At 44.9% G+C, this 22,833-nt stretch overlaps 1 protein-coding gene across 4 annotated transcripts in view; it reads right to left on the bottom strand.

Annotated features, from left to right (window-relative positions):
- Nucleotides 1–22,833, bottom strand: part of SYTL4 (synaptotagmin like 4) — a 110,654-nt gene that overhangs the window by 31,223 nt on the left and 56,598 nt on the right. For all 4 annotated transcript variants that reach the window (XM_030208883.1, XM_030208885.1, XM_030208884.1 and 1 more), the window contains exons 3-10: nucleotides 22,155–22,305; nucleotides 20,215–20,430; nucleotides 19,866–19,975; nucleotides 14,439–14,553; nucleotides 13,188–13,298; nucleotides 6,740–6,866; nucleotides 6,060–6,150; nucleotides 5,836–5,939 (exon numbers count right to left, since the gene is read on the bottom strand). In XM_030208883.1, coding sequence (XP_030064743.1) covers nucleotides 5,836–5,939; nucleotides 6,060–6,150; nucleotides 6,740–6,866; nucleotides 13,188–13,298; nucleotides 14,439–14,553; nucleotides 19,866–19,975; nucleotides 20,215–20,430; nucleotides 22,155–22,273 — 993 coding nt within the window. In that variant the 5' untranslated portion in view covers nucleotides 22,274–22,305. The remainder of the gene's footprint in view (nucleotides 1–5,835; nucleotides 5,940–6,059; nucleotides 6,151–6,739; nucleotides 6,867–13,187; nucleotides 13,299–14,438; nucleotides 14,554–19,865; nucleotides 19,976–20,214; nucleotides 20,431–22,154; nucleotides 22,306–22,833) is intronic.

Here is a 22,833-nt window from a genome sequence, read left to right as displayed (position 1 = left end):
CCTTGGGCAGAAAAGACAGCACTGTTCGTAGAGACACCCCCCCGCTCCGAAAAACGGAGAAAGGGGTCCCTGAAAGAGAGTGCCTGGAGCTCAGAAACAAAATGGGCCGAAGCAATAGCCACCAAAAATACCGCCTTCAGAGTAAGATCCTTCAGGGAAGCCTGATGAAGAGGCTCAAAGGGAGGACGCTGAAGCAAGCACCAGATTGAGATCCTGGTCAGGTCAGGGAGCCCAGAAGGGTGGTCGAAGACGACCCACTCCTTTCAGAAAATGGACCAAATCCGGGTGAGCCGCCAGCGAAGAATTGCACAAGCGCCCTCGGAAGCAGGCCAAGGCCGCCACCTGGACCTTCAAGGGCCCCAGCGCTAAGCCCTTGTGCACCCCCTGCTGCAGAAAATCAAGGATGCTGCCCACCGAAGCGCTAAAGGGATCCAAACCGCTTTCCGCGCACCAATCTTCAAATATATGCCAGATGTGGGCATAGACCGAAGAAGTAGACCACTTGCGAGCCTGAAGCAGGATAGTAATAGCCAAATTCGAATAGCCCTTCTTCCTCAAACGAGACTTCTCAAGGGCCAGGCCGTAAGACCAAAGTGGGAGGTATCTTCCATGGCTACCGGTCCCTGCCGGAGAAGACCCCTCTCCTGCGGAAGCCACAGCGGCTGGCCATTCAGAAGACTGATGAGGTCGGCATACCAAGGACGCCTGGGCCAGTCCGGAGCCACCAAAATCACTCTGCCGCGATGAATCGCTACTCTTCTTAGAAGACGGCCCAACATCGGCCAAGGAGGAAAGACATACAGGACCTCCCTCAACCGGCCACGGTTGAAGTAGGGCATCCAGACCCAACGAATCCTGCTCCCTGCGACGACTGAAGAACTGTGGAACCTTGGCATTGTCCTTCATGGCCATCAGGTCCATGCAAGGAAGGCCCCAATGCCGCACCACTAGTTGGAATGCTGTGGCAGACAGCTCCCACTCGCCGGATTCCAAAACATGACGACTGAGAAAGTCAGCTTCTACGTTGCGGACCCTGGCAATGTGGGCGGCTGAGAGGTAAGATAGGTGCTGCTCCGCCCAGACCATCAAGAGGTCGGATTCCCTGGCCAGATGGCTGCTGCAGGTCCCCCCCTTGCCTGTTGATATAAGCTACAGTCTTCGCATTGTCGGAGAAGACTCGGACCGCCGTCCCCTTCAGGAACGGGAGAAACGACTTCAGAGCTAGCCGCACTACCTGAAGCTCCAGAAAACTGATGGTCCAGCGGGACTCCTGCGGTGACCACATACCATGAGCTAAATGGGCCCCCCAGCCCGACAGGCTGGCATCCGTTGTCACTACCTCCCACTGCAGAATGGGAAAAGACATTCCCCAAGCTAGAGACTGGGGGCAGAGCCACCATCTCATGCTCTGTCTGGCCTCCAACATCCAAGGCAGTTCTGACTTGGTAAGCCTCCGACACCGGAGACCAGCAGAAGAGCAGAGACACCTTTGAAGTGAATGTTAGCTCGCGCCCAAGGGACTACTTCCATGGCCGCTGTCATGGACCCTAGAAGCTGGACGTAGTTCCAAACCCGTGGCCTGGTGGCCAACAGAAGAGAATGTACCTGCCTCACCAGCTTCACCCGCTGCGGGTCGGTCAAAAAGACCCGAGCCCACTGGATATCGAATAGAACACCTAAGTATTCCAGGTGTTGAGGAGATCAGGCAGCTCTTCTACTACTACTACTTAACATTTCTTCTCGAAATTGATCATCCATCCCAAGGACTGAAGCAGCCTGACAACCGTGGAAGTCGCTTCCAAGCTGTCCTGGTAGGACGACGCGCGAATTAGCCAGTCGTCCAGGTAAGGGTGCACTCGAACACCCTGCTTCCGGAGGAAGGCTGCCACCACTACCATCACTTTGGAGACGGTCCATGGGGCCGTAGCAAGGCCAAATGGAGCGCTCAAAACTGGAAGTGTTGACCCAGTACCGCGACACGAAGGAACTGCCAATGGAGGCCCCAAATTGGAATATGAAGGTACGCTTCGAGATCGAGCGAGGTGAGAATCTCTCCCTCCCGCACGGAGACAATGACGGACCTGAGGGTTTCCATCCGAAAGTGCGTAACCCGCAGGCACTTGTTGACACTCTTGAGGTCCAGAATGGGTCAGACTGTGCCTCCCTTCTTGGGGACCACGAAATAGATGGAGTACCTCCCCTGTCCGCGCTCGTCAAGCAGCACAGGCACAATGGCCTGAAGAGACTGACGGGCTGAAACTTAGGCCGTTGCCCAAAGGAAGGGCGACTTGGTCTGTATGTCTTACTGTCCTGAAACCAAGGATGAGAGAACCCAGACTGCCGACCAGATGACCTAGGCCAGTCTCTGTCACCAGATTACTCAAGTCCTCATCAAACAGTAACTTCCCCCGAAAGGACAGCTTGACCAATCGGGCTTTGGACGCCGCATCTGCAGACCATGCCCGGAACCACAACTGTCGCCTTGCGGAGACCGCCAATGACATACCCTTGGCCGAAGCACTAAGCATGTCGTACACAGCGTTTGCTAGATAAGTGAGACCTGCCTCCATCCTAGCCGCCTGCAAGCCATTCCTGGCCCCCGACCTTTGATGCCATTGCAAATCGCAGCCTTTGATGCCATGCAAATCGCAGCCTGCAAGCCCAAGGCAGCTACCTCAAAGGCCTGTTTCAGGGCCTGCTCCAATTTTCTATCCTGAAGGTCCTTTAAGGCCACCCCACCTTCCATGGGCAAGGTCGCCTTCTTGGTGACCGATGTCACCAAAGAATCCACCATAGGAAAGCCCAAGTTCTCCCTTTCCTCCGGAACCAAAGGGTAGAGACAGGCCATGGCTCTCCCCCCTCGCAGACCCATCTCGGAGGTATTCCACTCTGCAGAGATTAAATCCTGAATATCTGGATGTATCGGGAACGCCTTAGAGAGACCCCTAAGCCCCCGCATGGGACCAGACTGCTGGGAACCTGAAGAATTCCCCCCCCCCCCCAGGTTCAGATATGGAGACAGCAGATAAGGACTCCGAAATCAACGGACCCAATTCATCTTTTTTTTTTTTTGTTACATTTGTACCCCGCGCTTTCCCACTCATGGCAGGCTCAATGTGGCTTACATATTGTAATACAGGTACTTATTTGTACCTGGGGCAATGGAGGGTTAAGTGACTTGCCCAGAGTCACAAGGAGATGCCTGTGCCTGAGGTGGGACTCGAACTCAGTTCCTCAGGACCAAAGTCCACCACCCTAACCACTAGGCCACTCCTCCGCTTCTCCCGAGGGGAGCTCCCCCTCCTCTAAAGGCTCCAAGACCGAAGGGCCCCCCGATGAAGCGGACTCCACATCTGACCCTGGAGAAGTGGGTGAACAACCCTCCAAAGGGTCGTCCAACAGGATAGGCCGAAGTCTCTTGGGAGGAGGAGGAGGGGCTGAGTCCGACTCTGCACCCCTGGGACCCCTAGAATAGGCAGAGCAGCACCACCCTGCTTCAATAAAAATGCCTGGTGCATTAACAAGACAAATTCAAGGCAAAAAGGCATACCCTTGTCAGGTAAGCCCCCTGCTGAGAATGCCCCTTTCTCTGCCACCGGCAGAGCACTTCCCTGACCGCGGAGGACAAAGTGGCCGAAGTTCCCGCCTCCGCCAGAGAGGAGTCACCAAGAGATCCCCCCCAGGGACCCGGAGCGCTGATCCAGGCCCGTTAACCCCAGAGAAAGGCCACCAGGATCTCCACCTCCACTCGGGGACACCGGTCTGCACACCGTGCAGCGGCCCGAGGAGCGTCTACCCCCACAGGAGGAGCAGCGCTTCACCACCTCAGCGGGGACCGACATGCCTCTGTGCCAAAAAAACACCCAGTCAAAGGCCCGACTCGCAAGAGCGCACTGCAAGCCCGCTAACTTGCGCCATCTTCTTATTTTTTATTTTGGCACTAGTGTTTAATAGGAAAAAAGGCGCGCCGCGGGAACCACGCAACCATTACCACGGCCCACTAACAGATCCCCAACTCACCACCTGGATCCTGAAACAGGGTGTGCCCCCCCTCTCCAACCTCCTCACCTCCCCAGCCAGAACCGACACCACTGGACTGGAGCCTTTCTGATACGACCAGAAGAAACGTGGCTCTCTCTTTATTTTCTTTTTTGTTGTTGGTTGCTGCACAGACACTGCCACAAGAGAGGCTAAGGAGGGAAATAAGGGAAGAAAGCTTCCAGGCGGGAGCAAGACAGGGACCCAGCACCACCAGGTATGTCTAGATTTCCTCAGGTGTGACTCAACTGGGAACCAGTCACCAACCAGACCAGGAGAAACCAACTGGAACACAGAGAGAAACAAAATATGTCCATCCACCTGCTGGTCGATGGACATAACTACCCACTTGTCCTGGAATAGTGGGATAGAACGTAATGGAAAGCAGAATAGGTTAGTTTTAAGTTTGAATAAAATTGAGGTGATGTTTGTAGGGAAGTTTGATGAGATGAAATTACCTGATCACAAGTCAAAAGTCTAGGTGTTATTCTTGAGAAGGACTTATCAATGAAGTTACACAAAGAATGTGGTTAAAGAGTCCTTTTTCAAGATTTGCTTACTGTATAGGGTAAAATCAAATGATACCAATTGAAGATTTTCATACTACTACTGTTCAGTCTTTAATCCTGTCAAAATTAGATTATAGCAATGACCTTTATTTAGGCCTCTCCACTTCAGTTCTGAAACCGCTGCAAGTGCAAAATGCAGCTGCACGACTAAACTTGTATTTTGCGCTCTGAACATATAATTCCTGTATAAAAAAGAGTTGGCACTGGTTACCAATTGTTTTTTTGAGTGCAATTTAAAATTTTGTTAATCATTTTTAAGGTGGTGTAGTTGATTGCCCCTTTTTACTTGTGTCCGTTTTGAAGACTTACCAAACAGTTAGGTCCCTGAGACTGGCGGGATTAGGATTTTCGAATTACCTAATTCTGTATGGTTCATTATGAAGAAACAAGAAAATGTGCTTTTTCTTTAGAAGATTCCAAGGAATAGAATGCATTGCCAATTTATATAGATTGCAAACTGAGCTAGAGAAATTTTTTAAAAATCTTTGAAAGGACATCTATTTATGTTCAGCCTTTTAGAAAACAAATCTGGTAAAGTGACTAAGAGGGGAATTCATCAAGCAGCATTAGAGCCTTCATGCGAGCATTAGGACTTACATACTGCTTGATGAATTCGCCCCTATGTGTGTTTAAGGTTACTGGCAGTCACTGTTTAATGAATTAAGTTATGCTGAATGCTTCTTTTATAGTTTTATTGTGATCTGTATTAGATAAATGCAGAATATAAGTGAGGAAATAAATATGAAACACTGGGTTCCATATCAAGAGAGTCCTTACCCAAAAGAAAAGATCTTGGATAAAGTGAAAGACTCACAGCTCAGTGTGCACTGGCAGTTAACAAAAAACAAAAAGTTTGGAAATTAAAAAAGTTCGGGGGGGGGGGGGGGGGGGAGGAAATCTATAATAAAAACTTCTTCTAAAAACACTCATCACTATGGGCCCTGTTTACTAAGGTGCGTTAGTGTTTTTAGCATGCCTACACTTAGTGCACGCGCTAACCATGTAGGCGCCTATAGGGATATTGTAGGCACGTACATGGTTAACGTGCGTACATAGTTAACACGCATTAAAAATGTTAACGCGCCTATAACGCTGCTTAGTAAACAGGGCCCTATATCTCAGATGTCAGGAAACTATACCTCTTGCAAAATAGCTGTATAGTTTAGGGCTTGGATTTACATTTCCTTATTTCTTTAAATATGACTAAATTTGAGCTCAGTGTACAAACCATTTCAGCACTGAGTCTTGGAACAGATTTGCTTCGATCTCCTATAGAGATTCCCTCAGTCTCTGGTTCTCCTGGACGCAGATCCATCACAGACTTACTATAATCTTAAGGGAGGAAAAAGAAAAAACTGCTAAACTGAGTTGCTTACACTGAAAGATATATTCTTCCAAGCCCACACAATAAATAATCCAGGAAATGAAAGTTTAAATATTACTCTCACCTACCTGAAGGTATTAGGGTACGTTTGGGATTTCTCTGAAATATAGCTTCACTTTCATCTGCTGATCCTGCACTCAGACTCCCAAGGCGAAACTCCTAGAAGTAAAAACAACAAAAATATAAAAATAGAAGTGAATTAAAAACTTACATGGAGGTTACAGACGGGGAGGCAGTGGTCCTCAAGAGGCGTCTATGCCAGCCCACGTGACTTAGATTGGGTAAAAAAGAGTCGGCTGTAAGTAACTCCTTCATTTTGGATTCAGGCTCGGTAGTCCATGCATGGGCTGGACCAAGTACAGCCACAAAGGTGTCTGCAAGAAAATGTGGCTGCATAGCCCCACAGGTTACAAGAAGTCACAGCCAGAAGATGACAGGGACAAGTCTGCAGTTTTAAGAGGTGGGGAGGGAAGGAAGAATACTGGAAGTTGGCAGAGAGAAAAAGCATTCATTGAGGGGGGGGGGGAATGAAATATGCTACCCCTGCCAAATTTATATCAAACCCAAATTACTGGGTAGAGAAAGAAAAATGTTTACACTCCTGGTCCCCTAGCATCTTGACCTTCCCTATACGATTTACATGCTTTAGTCCCCTAAATTATGCATTAGACCTACAACTCAGATCCATAAACACGTTAGCAAGCATATTTATTAAACAATGACCTCTTTCTATGCATAAAGAACCTACCCCTTCTGAGTCAGATAAGTAATCTCTAGAACGGACGGGAACTGTAAGTGTTCCAACATTTGCACCAGAAGGCCCAAGATTTCTTCTTCCACCCTGAGGGGTGATAGCTTTCTCCAAGGAATTTCTCCTGAAAATGAGAAAAAGTTAAACAAATTCATTTTAGTAATTGTGGCATATGCTATGGGCAACTAGCAACACACACACACTGCAAAAACACCACTAACTACGATTCAGCATTTCTTCCTTGCCCATTTGATACATTATTTTAATCTTCTCTAATTTACATTATTGGCTTTAACATAAGTCCTAGTTTATTGAAAAGAGGATATTAGATAGTTTCAAACTTCAAATTTGAGATACTAATACAATGCACAAACTTATTTTGCATGACAATATAATGGAGAAATCACTGTTCAATACAGGCAAAGACAACTCAGTTCTTTTGCTTGTAACAATACTCAAGCAATGAAAAAAAGAGGGAAGCTATAAATTGGATATAATTTTTATAAAAATAATCAGATTGTGATTTTGGAGTCTGAAAACTACCATTATTTTGGTAAAACCAAGGAGTACTTATTCTAAAATGTCTGTTACGTAGAATGTATACACTTGTACGAATGTCAAAGATATTCTCAGGTGTCTTCCATATGTTACAAACGTAAAATGTTTAAGGGGCCCTTTTACAAAGACATGCTGAAAAATGGCATGTGGTACTGTAGATGCATATTTTGGGCGTGCGCAGAATCCATTTTCAGCGCATCTGTAAAAAATGCCTTTTTTATTTTTACCAAAAATGGACGTGCGGCAAAATGAAAATTGCCGCGTGTCCATTTTGGATCTGAGACCTTACTGCCAGCCATTGACCTAGTGGTAAGTTCTTGCACAGTAACCGGGCGGTAATGGTCTAAATGCCGATTATCACCCGCGCGCCAGAAAATAAAAATATTTTCCGGCGTGCGTAGCAGACGCGCATCAAAAATGAAATTTCCGCAAGGGTAGCTGGCGGTAACTGAAAACTGACATGCGCTGAGCACATGTAGGTGCCTACGCCGCTTAGTAAAAGGGCCCCCAAGTTAGGGATGTGGAGCACATTTATTTATTTAAAAATCTTTTATTTTGCTTGATTCATAGTTCTCAGCGGATTACATAATCACATCCATAATTTTAAAACAAACTAGACATATAAACACAATTTATCTCAAGAATCAAAATCATGATATGATATAGTTCTATAGTTAACATGAATTCAAAATTGATACAAGCAATTAAATCACAAAAAATATTTATACACCCTATAAATCACTCACTATGAAAAGTGATTTTAATGGACTGGCGGAAGCAGGTCTTTCCACAATTCAACTTAAATTATACATTAGTATCTTCCGTGTCTACTGCTATGAAATGGGGGAGGCAGGAAATAAAGCCCACCAGAGCAGTGAACGGAAGAACTTTGAAAAAAAAAAAATCACTCCCTTGCAAAAATTAGCACAAGAAAAGCTAGAGGCAGGAGAGTAAATACTGGCCAACAAGACAGTTGATGAATGAAGGAGGCTAGAAAGGATATTGCTGGCTATGCTGAAACAATGTTGATGAAAGATAAATTTCTTAATATTTCCTTATTCTGATGAGAGATGTAGACCATATGGGATGATTTAAATTAGTTTGCTGAATGGCCGAGTGATGTTGACTGATTTAGCTAATTTACTGATAAATCAGCAACTTTTAATATTCACTTTAAATTCAATGCTTCCAAGCACGGTTAAGGCATATGTTTTGAGTTGTTGGATATGCTAGGATTTTGGAAATTCGACGTGCCAGCATACCTCAAAGTTGCCATTACTATGGAAATTCCCATGCCTTGGCCTGATGCATGTTGTTTAGGCAACACTACTAACTCAGTTCAGAAAGGTTCACAGCAGTATTTTTTATACTATTATTCTGCTTTTTGAGATTTACACCCTGGATCAAGCAGAAAAAGTAGCAAATCCAATAACAGCCAGACAACTTGCACAGCTGCTACCACTAAGAAAATAACAAGACACGCCTCCCAATTAAAGTGGTCTAAGAAAGCTGACTAATTTCATGATATGATGTTTTCCTCATTAGTATGTTAGCATCTGCTGTGTTTCTGTTTAACAAGTGTATGGCTTGTAAAAAGTGTTGTAAAACAATTATAAATAAATAAAAAAAAGAACACGCATTAAGCCCATGTCTAAGGGTAATATCATCAAGTTCAATAAATATCACATAAACAAGGAATACTAAATTCTCAACTAATCCTGCCCTCCCCTCCCACTACCCACAATTGAGACTTAGTGACATACCGGTGGCCCAGTAAAACGTCTTCAATAGTAACATAGTAATGGATCAAAAAAAACATACTGGTTCCCCTGATATGTATTTCAACATTTATAGAGAAACTGAAGAAAAAAAGCTCTCCCCCAAGCTAACATCCAAACCCTCAAACTCAGGAAAGATTTCTGTGTCATCTGAGTACCTCAAAACAACCACCAACAGGTCAGGGTAAGAAAACACCCACCTGTAGTCCAAAACAGGTGCAAGAAAGTATGTTGAAGTAAAAAAAAAAAAAAAAGTATAACAAAACAAAACCAAAAAATACATTTAACAAAATCTGAAATAAGTATTCTAGAAGTTGAAGTTTCATGCTAAAAAAGGAAGCACTCATGATTATGGCATATGGATCAGAACACTTCTGATTTTTCCTAATTGATACTTGTGGCAGTTTGGTGGAGGAGGGGAGAGGAGCTACGAGAAGGGATTCAATATACTGTCTTTCAAAGTGATTTATATATTATATACAGGTACTTATTTTGTACCTAGGGCAAGGGAGGGTTAAGTTACTTGCCCAGAGTCACAGGGAGCAGAAATGGGAATCAAACCTGATTCTCCAGGGTCTCAGGCTGCTACACTAACCGTTAAGCCAGGGACACTCCTAGACACTCAGATTTTCAGGATACCCACAATGAATATGCATGTGACAGATTTACACGGAATGGAGGTAGTGCATACAAATTTATCTCCTGCATATCGTGGACATTCTGAAAACCTGACTGGCTAGGTGTGTTCCGAGGACTGGGTTGAGAACCATTGTATTAAGCTAACCACTAAGCTGCATACAATGCTTTACAGGAGCATAAAAGACTGTCTCTGCTTATACTCTTAAAAAAACAGTGCCCCATTTGTTTAGAAATGTTCTATAAGAACAGAATGCTTTTATTTTAAACATGGGACAACCTCTATTCTGTTTATTTTTGTTTTGGTGTGGAAATTTCTTCTTGCTCCTTTAAACTTCCAACTCTGTTGGCATCTGTCACTACAAGCTTTCATTCATAAGTACCCAGGGATTTTTCTCTCAATGTATATCCTCCCCCCCCCCCCCCCCCACCTGTAGGCCATGTACCAGGACTCCTTCCAGAGCCATGCAATCATGGGCTCCGGATCTAGGCACCAGTCATCACCCTTGACTTAGGATCAGACATCCCTCCCCCACCTATTAAGAAAACAGAGCTGACTCTGGGATCCAGCTAGGAACATGACCGGGCACAGCAGTTGTCACCAGGCCAGCTTAAATTCTAGTTCTTATAAGCTTTCTCATAATAAAGCATTAAAATGTATTTTGTTCAGGGCTGCATTGTTTGTAGTTTAGAAGTTACATTTCTCATGCCATTTCAGTGGTAACTCAAGATGAGTTAGAGTGCTGTGGTATTCAGCTACAGGGCCACCAAGAGGTGGGGGCAGGGGGACAAAATTCCCTGGGCCTCCAAGGAGGGCCTGGTACCAAGGTCTCTCTCTCTCTCCTGCTCCTGACGGGACCCAAGTGATCGCATCCCGACAGGAGCGGGAGAGAGGAAAAAAACTCTAGTGCTGCGCCCCCCTTGGAGGTTGGGGAGGACCTGGAGGAACAGACACTCCAGTGCTGCTATTCACTCTGCCCATTGATTGCTAAGCGGCCACTTTTCCTCTCAGGCACGCATGCTCGGTTTTGAAACCGAGCATGGCCTGAGAGAAAAAGCAGCTGCAGGGGCTGCCAATCAGCAGATTGAAGAGTCAGCACTGGAGGAAGACCTCTTCTGCTGGCGGGGCAGTTAGTGGCAGCAATCTTGGGGGGGGGGGGGCAGCAGCAGCGACGATCGTGGATGAAAATTGTGGAGGGGGGGCACAGCAGCAACGATCATTGGGGGGGGAGGCAGCCCTGCCCCGGGCCCGTTCAGTCTCTCGGTGGCCCTGTTCAGCTAACACCTTATCAAATCAAAGTATTAGTAGAGATTGACAGTGACCCTCATCTTTTTCCCCATTCTATTTCCAGTGTGAATTGAATGGCCTTTGCTGGAAACAATTACTTTGAAAAACAAATATAGAAAAGAGGCAAGCGTGCAGAAACATTCCTAAGGGAGAGCTGATAGAAGCTGCCACTGCTGGTGGGCAAGGAGCATTTAAATTGTGCTTTAAAAGTAGGAGAAAAAAAAAAAGTTTAATTCTGTGTATGGCTCTTTTGAAAGTCTTAAGAGGGACATCTATGGCCAAGGTCTTTGAGGACATAAGACAGCAGTCCTACCTCTAATCTGGCTGTACTGGTGCTGCAAGCAAGGGTGCTGAAAAGGAAAGCATTACCATGGGAGAGGAGGGGGCTAGAAGCAATTGGGAACTCTTTCTTACCCACTGCTCATAGAATTTGTTTATGGACATTCACTGCTCATTTGTTTTGTTGCATAGTCTGGTGGAGGAGGGAGGGGATGGATGTTAAGGAACAAGTGTAGGGAGGGTTTATCTATATAATCTCTCTAAAAATTAGGAGGTTCCTGTTTGGGCCTTTATGTTTGAGAAACAATTTGTTTTACATAGTGTATATTTTACTTCTTATGTTTGATGCATATTGCCCTGAGCGTCTAATAAAAAGAGCTCTAAAAATTAAAGCAATCCTATAGCCAGAACCTGCCCTCCAGGCAATTATGTTACCCTCTTGAACGAAGGATGCCTCTCCAAGGTTATGTGCCCAAGTATTAGCATCACCATTGTGGTTGGCAATTTGATTATTAGGAATCTAAATATCAAGGTGCCTGGTGAACATGAGGATCACTTGGTAACTTGCCTGCCTGGTACGACAGTGGCAGATCTCATGCGTCATCTAGAAAGATTTTAGAAGTGTGCTAGTTAGAGCCCGACAAAAACCAGGATCTTCGGTTTCTGCCAAAACAGAGTCTGAGACCAAAACTGGATGATTGGTTTCAGCTGAAGCTGAAAACGAAACTGGCCTTGCCCCCTCCCCCCCAGATCAAAATGTGCCCCCTTCCAGATCCACCTACCGGCAGCAGGCCCCCTTGCGAACCGGCACCTCCCCTGGTGGCAGACCCCTCTCCTGGGCCTACCATGTAATTGGTGGCTGGTGGGGGCAGGAGCAATCCCTATTCACTCCAGCCCATAACTTTCAGAATGGCTTCTGGGACTTCCAGCAGCAGTCTCATCAGACTACCCCTGGAGGTCATGGCAGCCATTTACAGATTGGAGCCAGCATGGGCAGGAGTGAGTGGGATCACTCCTGCCTCCACTAGCCACTGACAAAATGGTAGGCCTTGTATGTATAATGCTAGTTATTAAAAAAGCACTGAACCCAAAGTGTTTTTTCCAATATCAGCCCATTATATTCACTTCAGCGTGCTGTGAAGATTAAATTTTGCATCACAAAATGAACAATACTGAATTGTTTAGGGATTATTTTATGTATATGGTTATACTGAGAAGTTTTGGTATTGTTGTACGATAAGCTTGTGATCTAAAAAAGATTTTGTAAAAAAAAAAAAAACCAAAATGAACAGTATTCATGTATCACTTCAATGCTGGAACACTGTCCAGACATGTTCAACAGATGTTCTGGAAAACAGACAGGCATGCCCAAGGCTCTCAATTCAGTCTGTTTATACAGAAACCTCCAAGTTCACTTATCCAGAAACTCCCTACATGGGAGTAGCCTAGTGGTTAGTGCAGCGGACTTTGATCCTGGAAAACTGGGTTTGATTCCCACTGCAGCTCCTTGTGACTCTGGGCAAGTCACTTAACCCTCCACTTCTCCAGATACAAATAAGTACCTGTATATACTATATAAACCGCTTTGAGTGTAGTTGCAAAAACTACAGAAAGGCGGTATATCAAGCCCCATTCCCTTTCCATTGCCCCAGGTAAAAATAAGTACCTACATATACTATGTAAACCACTTTTAATTTAGTTGTAAAAACCACAGAAAGGCAGTATATCAAGTTCCATTCCCTTTCCCCTTATGCAGGAGATCTTAATCTGGACTCAGTCTGTTGAGAAAGGGGAGGTCCTAAACTTAAAAAAGGGGGATGAATTCTGCCCATAATTCTTTGATCAAGTTAATGGACACATTGACAGATCAGATTTAGCCAGGTACAAAGGAAAGCAAGTTTATCACCTTGAATTGACTGGCGTGCTTCTTTTGGAATCAGATTTGTAACTGCTCAGACTCATTTGTTCCATGGATTCAGTGTCACTCCTCTGGTCCTTGGGTTCTATGGTTCCACTACTGTAACGGGGAATAGTTGATTAAATATTGTTCAGTTTAAAATTGCATACAGTGATAAGGTGCAACAGAGAAGTAAGGGTACAGACAAAAACATTAAAGGAGACAGTTTCATCTGAGATTTCATTAATCGGTGTTCACTTCTGAGATTTCCAAGTGGAGGAGAAGGGGGATAGTGTTTGCAACTGAACTCAAGTAATTCTTATGATCTGCACTGGTAGTATGCTTTGTAGTTCTAACAAACCATCCACTGTCTAGTGTTACACACAGTAACTTTTTTCCCTTAGTCTTACAGCATTCACTGACTAATGGATTAAGCAAGGTTTAATAGTTCACAGTAAGTTGAGCCATTCCAGCATTAACCATTTATTCAAGGAGATACAGGTATTTCCCTGCCCAAGTGGGGCTAATTAGTAAAAGCTAAAATGGTTTACACTGGTCAGAGATGGAAACCTTAAGTACCATTATGATCAGTGACAGATTTTGTAGCAAGAAAAAGATCACCCGTTTCCAGCACCAGATATTAAAAAAAAAAACCCAAACATTTTTCTGCTTCCCCATCCATCCTCAGAGAAGGAGAGAACACATCGATGCATACTCCTTGCACAACCCATTTTGGGTACAGCAGAGGACTCCAAACTTAGGACAGCTCTCATAAATAATTCCTCTCTTTCACATTTCATCCCAAGTAAATAAATCATATGGCTGCCAAAAGGAAAGGGGAAGAGATTTATAGATTTAGACCATGCCTTTTTCAGTTGTAACTAATGGCAGGTTATATTCAGGTATTTTCCTGTCCCCAAATAACTCACAATCTAAGGGCCCTGTTTACTAAGGCGTGTTAGTATTTTTAACGTGCCTACAATCAGCACGCACGCTAAGCGTGTAGGCGCCTATAGGGATATTATAGGCACGTACACAGTTAATGCGCGTTCAAAATGCTAATACGCCTATAACACAGCTTAGTAAACAGGGCCCTAAGTTTGTACTTGAGGCAATGGAGGGTTAAGAGGCTTGCCCAAGATCACAAACAGCAGCAGTGGGATTTGAACATATCTTCTCTGGTTCTCAGCTGCTATAACCACCAGGTCACTCCTCCACTTCAATGATCCTTTGTTCTTCATTGCATTAATTCCTAATTACCTGACACCTTTTTGCTGCTCCTGAGAGCCCCGCTGCCCCAATCTGGCTGTGGTTTTAGGCTCATTCAGCTGTCCTTGCTGGAGAAGAGCATGTCCAATGGTCTCTCGTTTGTGGCCTTGTGAAAAAATAAAATATTTACACTTTAAGGGTATAGTGAGATCAGGGAAGCAAGTTGGTATAACTTCAAACCCAGAGCACCATGCACATACATTTTAAAACAATTAAAGCTTAAACAGACAGATGCACCTGCTTTTCTAATGCTGTGGTATTACTTTATGCTGACTGGTAGGTCATTTTCAGCCCCAGCATAAAAACTGCATATATTCAGAGGAAGAATGACTGTTCAAGTCACGTTGCCCCTTTCCAACTGGCTCTCAACTTTACTCCTGGGGGGAAGGGGAGGAACTGTGTGACTTCATATGTAGAATTTATGCCAAATTCTCCTTCCCCACAGAAATTGGCTGGACACCTGGATTGAAGAAAGCAAAAGCTGCAGGGCTCTTCTATTTTGCTCTATGGCTACAGTCTTCCTTGCAGTCACAGAATGACATGGGGATGAGGAGGCAGGGTAACTGTGAACATTTTGAAGGGATTACCACTGATGCAGAAGAAAAACTGCTTACCCCCCTGCGGGAATGGTAAAAAGCATTTTTCCAGCAGTAAGCAAAAGTGTTTACTGCCGAATACTGTGCATCCCTAATTCCTCCTGTTCCATGTCCTCCCCTTCTCAGTCAAAGATCCAACATCTCCTTTTGCCTCTCAACTTACCCCCCCCCCCCCCATCTGTGTACCTTTTAAAGTTGCATTTCCTTGCAAAGGTCCCCGGCAGCCAGCAGCAATTCACTTGCGCTGTCTTGCTGACACAAGAGCCTTCTGTCCGACACAACTTCCTATTTCTGCTCATTGCTCAGGTGGGAAGCAGATAGAAGAATGTGAGGTTGGCAAGAGCAGTGCAAGGAAATACAACTTTTAAAACGTATAATGGGTGGGGGAGGTCGAGGGAAAAAGAGATGCTGGATTGCCAGTGGGGTGGTGGAGGCCTTCAATGTTAAGTCTTCTTCAGCTTAACCCCAGCCCAGCACACCCTTATCCCCTATTTGCCAGCCCACTCTCAGCATACTCTCCTCCCTCCTCCTCAGTCTGATCCCTCATTCTCTCTTTCCCAGCCTGATCTCAGCCGGCCACACACACACTTTCTCTATCGAGGTGGACTGACAGGGATCTGGGCCCCCAGGAAATATCCCTCCCCCCCCCCCGGGTCCCATGTCTCTCCCACCTCCCCAGATCCAACATCTCTCCATTTCATTCTTTCTCCCTCCCCTCGATGCACCATCTCTGCCCTCTCCCACCATTCCCCAGGTCCAACATATTTCCCCCTCTCTGTCCCTGGATCTGGCTCTCTCCCCCTTGCATTTATCTCAAAAGTCCCTTTCTCCATACAGGGCCCCGACTGTCTGCTGCTGACTACAACCTCTCTGCTATGGCCCCCCTTGCGTAAGCAGGAAGTTACATCAGAAATGGCAGGCCACAGCAGACAGCCAGGGCCCTGTAAAGAGAAAGGGAATTTGGGGATAAATGGGAGAGGGGTGAGAGACATTGGATATGTTTGGAGAAGGGGGTGAGAGATATCAGATATGTGGTTAGGCAGCACTGGGCCCCTCAGGCACTGCCCAGTTGCCTCTATGGTCAGTCCACCCCTGATTTTATATCTCTCTCTATACACACACACAGACTCTCGTATCTATATATATATTTAATAAGTTTGGCCACTATGGTCAGAGCTTGCAGAGACGAACTTTGTCCATGCGTCATTTTCCATTCAGAGCACCACAGATCTGCTTACACATCATTCCAGTTTGAACTCTTGTGCTATTCTTGTGAGTGAGAATGAGCACTTTGTGTTAGTACAAGCACTAAGCACTTATCTGCTTGGAACTAACTAACTAGATGGCTGGCCAGCTGACTGAATGGGAACTGGTTTATTGAGAGTGACTGAGAAGAGACTGGCAAGGATAAGCTAAGCATTCAGAGAAGAGAGCTGCACGGGAGAAGGCTAGCGAGATTCCCATGGGGATCCCTTCCAGGTATGCGGGAAATCCCATGGGGATGGACCCAGGTCCTTTGGGACCCCCGCAGAAGTGCCTTCCATCCCCTGAGTGCAGGGTGCCCTCTCAGCACATACCTCAAGGTACCCTGGTGGTCTAGTGCTTCTTCAGTACACAAGTATTGCCACACTGGGACAGACCAAAGGTCCATCAAGCCCAGTATCCTGTTTCCAACAGTGGCCAATCCAGGTCACAAGTACCTGGCAAGATCCCAAAACAGTACGATACAATTTATGCTACTTATTCTAGAAATAAGCAGTGGATTTTCCCCCAAGTCCATTTTAATAATGGCTTATAGACATTTCTTTTAGGAAACTATCCAAACCTTGTTTAAACCCCTCTAAGCTAACTGCTTTTACTACGTTCTCTGGCAACGAATTCCAGAGTTTAATTACAACCTTTCCTGCCTTCTGCTGCAGCACCGATCCTCTCCATTTTTAAAAATGGCTGCCAAGACTTCCACGGAAGTCTTGCGAGGCCACCGCTGGAAGTCTCGGCAGTCATTTTAAAAAAGCAGAGACAGCGAGAGGGTCAGTGGCAATGGGCAGGAAACAGTGGGGATCTTTCCTGCACCGCAGAAGCCACTAGACTTTGCCTTGAGGTATGTTCCAGGAGGGCACCCAGGGCCGGAGCGGAGGTGGATGGATGCAGTCGGAATGATAAAAAGTTGAAGCCATCTGGGTGTACCTCTGTTTCCCCTTCCTCGCGCAGCCATCATCACCGTACACTCAAAACAAAGCAAGCAAACCTATCAGCTGCTGCATCTACGCTGTCGTTCTTTATTGTTGGTGGCATTTTTATTTAATCTCACTTATATTTTCAAACATGCTAGCTTGTGCAGCATACGGGTGTACACAGAGAAAGTATAATAATGGAATACCTTTTCATAGATAGAGTAGTAATTTGTTATAAATCGTAATCAGTTTGTCATTTGGAAGGGCTGGTTATAGAACACCCTAGCACTGTTATATTCGTGCAGAGATTTTTTTTTCTCTTGGTAAAGGGTTACTAAAACAGACACCATGTTATGAGAATCAGGTGCTCAACATCTATTTACTTTCTTATGACATTTATATCCCACTGGTGTCAGCTAAATGCGCTGTGATTGGCTGAGAGAGACCTGGAGGGGCATAATCGAAAGGGACGTCCAAATAGTTTTGATTTGGACGTCCTCGTACGTCCCGATCCCCGATTCTCTCCGGCGGTGGTCATTTTGGGCAAGTTAAGAAAAACACGTCCAAAAAGGACGCCCATCACAAAATCTAAAGAAAAAAACCGTCCAGTGCTCGTCAGGGACGTCCTTTTTTTTGTGACGTGTATGAAGCTGTCTTTGGCATGTGCAGAGCAGCCAGCATAACGATTGGCTGCTCTGCGCATGCTCAGCTGGCCGACTGGCTTGCCCTCCTTAGGAAGGAAATTGCGTGCAAATGAGGTAACAGAAAGCACCTCATTTGCATGCGATTTCCTTCATACATGCCCGTTTTTTACCGATTCAGTAAGGGAAGGGGTCTTTCCGTGGAATTAGTGCATCTGGCTGTCAGTTTCCAAAGCTGCTTGTTAAGAATGGAGCCACATAGATATTTTGGAGACAGGAGTGTGAATATTTGTATACTAGTTCCAAACTGTTTACGCTCATGTCTGGTCTCAAACCTTTGGTTCATCACAAACTACAAAGCTCACAGCAAATGTAAGAGCATGTAGTTAGAACAACTTGATTCGAAAGTGCTCGACCCCTACTCCAAAAACCACACCAGCTCTCAAAGCATGCATATCCTTCAAGATCTGTTCTATAGCCTACAGAAAAATCTTCAGCCTCTCACTGGGCTACATGACCAGCTTAATAGACCTACCAATCCGTAATGCAACTAGGTTTGCAAGCTCCTACCTTACCTTCCATTTCCCTAGACGGCAAGGCCTCAAATACAAATCAGCATACGCTACAGGTTTCCCATACATCTGCACCAAACTCTGGATCACACTACCAAAAGACCTAAAATTTATAAACGCTTACCTAAATTTTTCTAGACGCTTACCTAACTTTCTGAAAACATCTAAAAGCCTATCTACTCAGAAAATTCCTTCCCACCGATCCAACGTAACCAAAGCAGACCACCGGAAATCAATACTTATATTTGACAATGGACAGAACTAAACTTCTGGTACTCCAAAAGGCCCTACACGCCTTAACCTTGACTTCTATATGGTAAACCATTTGCAAGAAACATGCAGCTGTCATACCCAAAAACAGATGTAAACTTCATTGTTCTATATAATTTACAATCACTGTTCTACGCAATTTACAACCAATGCATCCTGGACGACTGTAAGCCACATTGAATCTACCATTAGGTGGGAAAATGTGGGATATAAATGTAAAAATAAATAATAAATAATAAAGTTCTGAAGTTAGAGGTACTGCCTCAAGAGTTACAACAGACAAGAATCTGAGTAGAGAACTGCACACGAATGAGGATTACAGAAATCCTGCAGGCATGACTTCCGGGTATGCAGAATTCCCATAAGGATGGCAGAAGGTACAGTTGAAATCTCAGGGGAAGCTTGGAGTGCACTGAGAGAGCGCCTATTGGAATACCAGACTGAGGCTGGGAATGCCCAAAGAGGCAGCCAGAACACCAGATTGAGGCTTAGAACACTCAGTGGTTGGGAGGAAACTGGACTGTGAGCCAACAGGTAACAGTGTCAGGTTAAGTAACGGCGTTGGCTCCTACAGGAAGACCTGGGACAGGAGTGGCCTTACTGGGATATATGGTAGGCAGTTTAAATCTGGCTACGTGGAGAGAACATGGACGGGGACTGCAGCTGTGGGGATGGAACGTATGTTAGTAGGTATGGGTTAGATCTGAGTGGGGATGGGTGAAATTTCTGTCCCTGTGCAACTCTACTTCTGAGGTACAGGGTCAGATACTGACCCTACCAATACCACTTTCAGACTCAGAAAGGAACTTGCATTTCCTATTAGTAAACATATGTAATTTTTAAATTTTTGATTTAGTTCATGTCTTTTCAGTGGAAGCTCAAGGTGAGTAGTTATTTCCCTGCTCTGAGAGGGCTTACAATCTAGCTCATGAAAGGCAGAGCACTGTCAGTGATCTGTTACCAGTTCTCATCAAAACGCTCTCACCAGCAATACTGCATTCAGGGGTCCTTTTACTAAGCTGCAGAAAAAGGGGGACTGCGCAGATTCCCAGTCCCCATCCCCATGCACACCTTGATCATGAACTGAAAGCACAATTAATAGCTCAGAAGGCCCCAATTCCTTGAAACTGCTTTTGAATTTATAAGACTTCCAGCTTACACCTACCTAAAGGCCTACGTCGAAGGGACATTCTGACCAAATCACTCCCAAGTTTGTTGGCAAAACGATTCACTCTTTGGTCATAGAACCAGTCACCAGTGGTCTTCTTTAAATCTCTGCAAGCAAAAAATGGCTCAAAAAATGCTTTGAAAGACTGAGAATATAGGTTTTGTTCCACACCTTCAGATGTCCCTCAACATTATCTTCACCCTCTTTCAGCACTAGCTAAGGTTATCAATATAAATCAAACAAAATAAAACATGGAAAAGAAAATAGCTAAAGAGCCCACCATACTATATCAACCCTCCTTCTGGCCAATTAGCTAGCATCAAACACTCATAAAGGTTAGACTTACGCTTCCTTTATGCAGACGTTGCATTTCCAGCTGCCACTGGTGCTCACCAGGCGGCAGTCTTTGCACACCAGGTGATTGCAACTCCGGCAGGTGTTAGCTCTTGGGCCAAGTCTGCCTAGGCTCTGCTGGCAACGTGCACAGGTCCGCTCACCATAACGTTGGCTGCCCCTCTTTGCCCCTTTCCTTCGGATCTCCAGGAGCTCATTTTTCAAACGCCTATCCCAAGGAACAAAATAAAAACATTAAGATGCCATCTGCAGTCATCTTCAAAATAAAAGTAACAAACTCTACTGCCATGAGTTGTGGAGCAGGAGGTTGGTCAAAGGAGATCTGCAAGAATACAGGTGCTCCCATACCATGTTAATACTATGCTGACTGAAAAATGAAATATGTAGGGTGAAGCAAAAAAAAAGAAAAAGAAAAAGGAACTCCGGAGAGGTTGAAATTCCAAGCAGTTACTGAGAAAACAACATGAAATTTTACAGCTTTATTTGTTGTTTCTATCTATTTTTATGTGCTGAGTGGAATGAGATTATCTTGAAATACAGCAAAGTTACAGTCTTTTTAATATGACAACCCAGTGATTTTCACACGCTCAAAAATGTCTACACTCTAAAACTACCATTATTTGGAAAAAAAAAACCCCAGGGTATCAACGTACTGTAACTGACTTCACAGTGACCAACTTTTGTCTGGGGAGCAATGTTGGAGGCCTATCACAAGCTCCACCCAAAGATGCAAACAATCGCTAACTCAAGGAAGCACTGCAGATGATCTGGGGCAACCTGCCACAGGGACCAATCGACAAGGCTGTTAAGAAGTTCTCAAAGTGACTGAAGGCCTGTGTTAAAGCTGGGGGTGAACACTTTGAGCATTCACAGTGACCACGAAAATCTGACACACTTAATTTTATCGTTTGAAAGATGTAATTTACTGTGGGGTTTTTTAACGCACAAAAATCGCTAGGTAGTAATGCTAAAATGTAACATCAACATAGTTTAGGATAATTAAATATTGTTTAATAGTAACACAAATATGATGACTAAATAAGTCCATAAAATTTCTCGTTGAAATTCAAAGCGGTTGCTGAGAAAACAGCAAAAAACTCTAGGGGGTTACTTTTTTTGTGTCACCCTGTATATTTTAAAACAGGTTGAACAGGGAGGGGTTCATATATTTGCATATTAAATCATAAGTTTGAATTCTTGTTTTAAAGTCTGATATTACTTGTGTGTTCAGTTATATCTGGTTAATTTTTAGGGGCGGGAAGGATCAGGAGAATGCAGTGTAGGGGAAGATACGTCAAGGCAGGAGAGGGGGAAAATCGGGATCTCTTCTTTTCCTCTGGTCCTAAAATTGGGAGGAGGGATTCATTCATACCCACTCTAATCCCTCACTCTCTCCATACCCTCCTCTATCCTCTCTGACCAGCTCAGGCTCCCTCTCTCCCACCCTCCATCTCTCTCAGACATGCTCCCATGGCCATCCTACTTGGTAAGAGGATGACAACACTGGCTATGTGGTACTTCCAGCTGCATCCTCCTTCGCTACTGCCCAGGGGCTGGCATTAACTTTGACCTGTGCAGGACACCAAAGTTTTGCGTAGTTCAAAGTACAACCGAGTCTTGCAGCAAAGGCTACAGCCCTGGGAACCGCACTGCTGCTAATCTCTCATCACCAGTGGCATTGACAAGTGATAGAAAGGACCACTGCCACTTCTGCTACTTCTGCAGTTCCTCCAGCCTTCAACCCTGGGCTCTGACCACATTAGGTTGGATGAAAGGGCTTGTTGAGCTTAAGCAGCCCACAGGCCATGTCCGACACCCCTGCCCTAATACAATGGAAAAGATCTGTTAGGGCGACTACAGATGCATCCCTGTAAGAAAATGTTGGGAAACCAGTCTGCCTAAGCTCTTCCTTGCTACCCAGCACCATCTTACCGAACTCTTTTCTCCTCTGCTTTTCGGAGCTCTTCATCTCGTTGCAAGACCTGCAGGATCAGATCTCTTTCTGTTTCCGACAGGAAGCTCAAATTCACAAGCTCTGACCCTTGAGACATCTTCAGCTACTGGCCTATTCCCTATGCAAGAACTGAGAAGACACCCAGATATCAAAAGCATGAAAGAATGACACAATGCAATGAAAAGATAATGGAGTCAGAGATATTCTTATCCGACGCAAAAACTCCAGCCTCAGCTCAGAAGCATCATGTGCTCAACAGATCATAATTAGCATAAATTAGTTAAGTATAATGTTTCAGGGTGAGGTTCCAGAGTATACTTCTAAAAGTAAAAATTAAAAAAAAAAAAGGAAAGAAAGAGCCCCCCACCACCCCACCCCCAAATCTTTACCTTTGAGAAACTGAAAATGTTCTAATAGTAAATATTATTAGCAGCTCGTCTCACATCTCCAGACTTACTAAACATATGAAACGTTGTGCTCCAGGTTATCAATTTTCCTTTCACACAAAAGGACAGAAAAAGGACTGACACATAGCATATTATGCAACAAAATGCACATCATCTCTGCAGTATCTTAAACATGAGCAAACAGGACCTTCCTCCTTGGCCCTGCCACCTCCCTTATTTATACAACATACACTGTCGCCATGGCTACCTC

Source organism: Microcaecilia unicolor, chromosome 7 (genome assembly GCF_901765095.1).
Source record: "Microcaecilia unicolor chromosome 7, aMicUni1.1, whole genome shotgun sequence".
NCBI classification, from domain to species: Eukaryota; Metazoa; Chordata; class Amphibia; order Gymnophiona; family Siphonopidae; genus Microcaecilia; species Microcaecilia unicolor.
The sequence above is the reverse complement of the archived record's forward strand: the minus strand, read 5'-3'. Positions and strand labels throughout refer to the sequence as shown.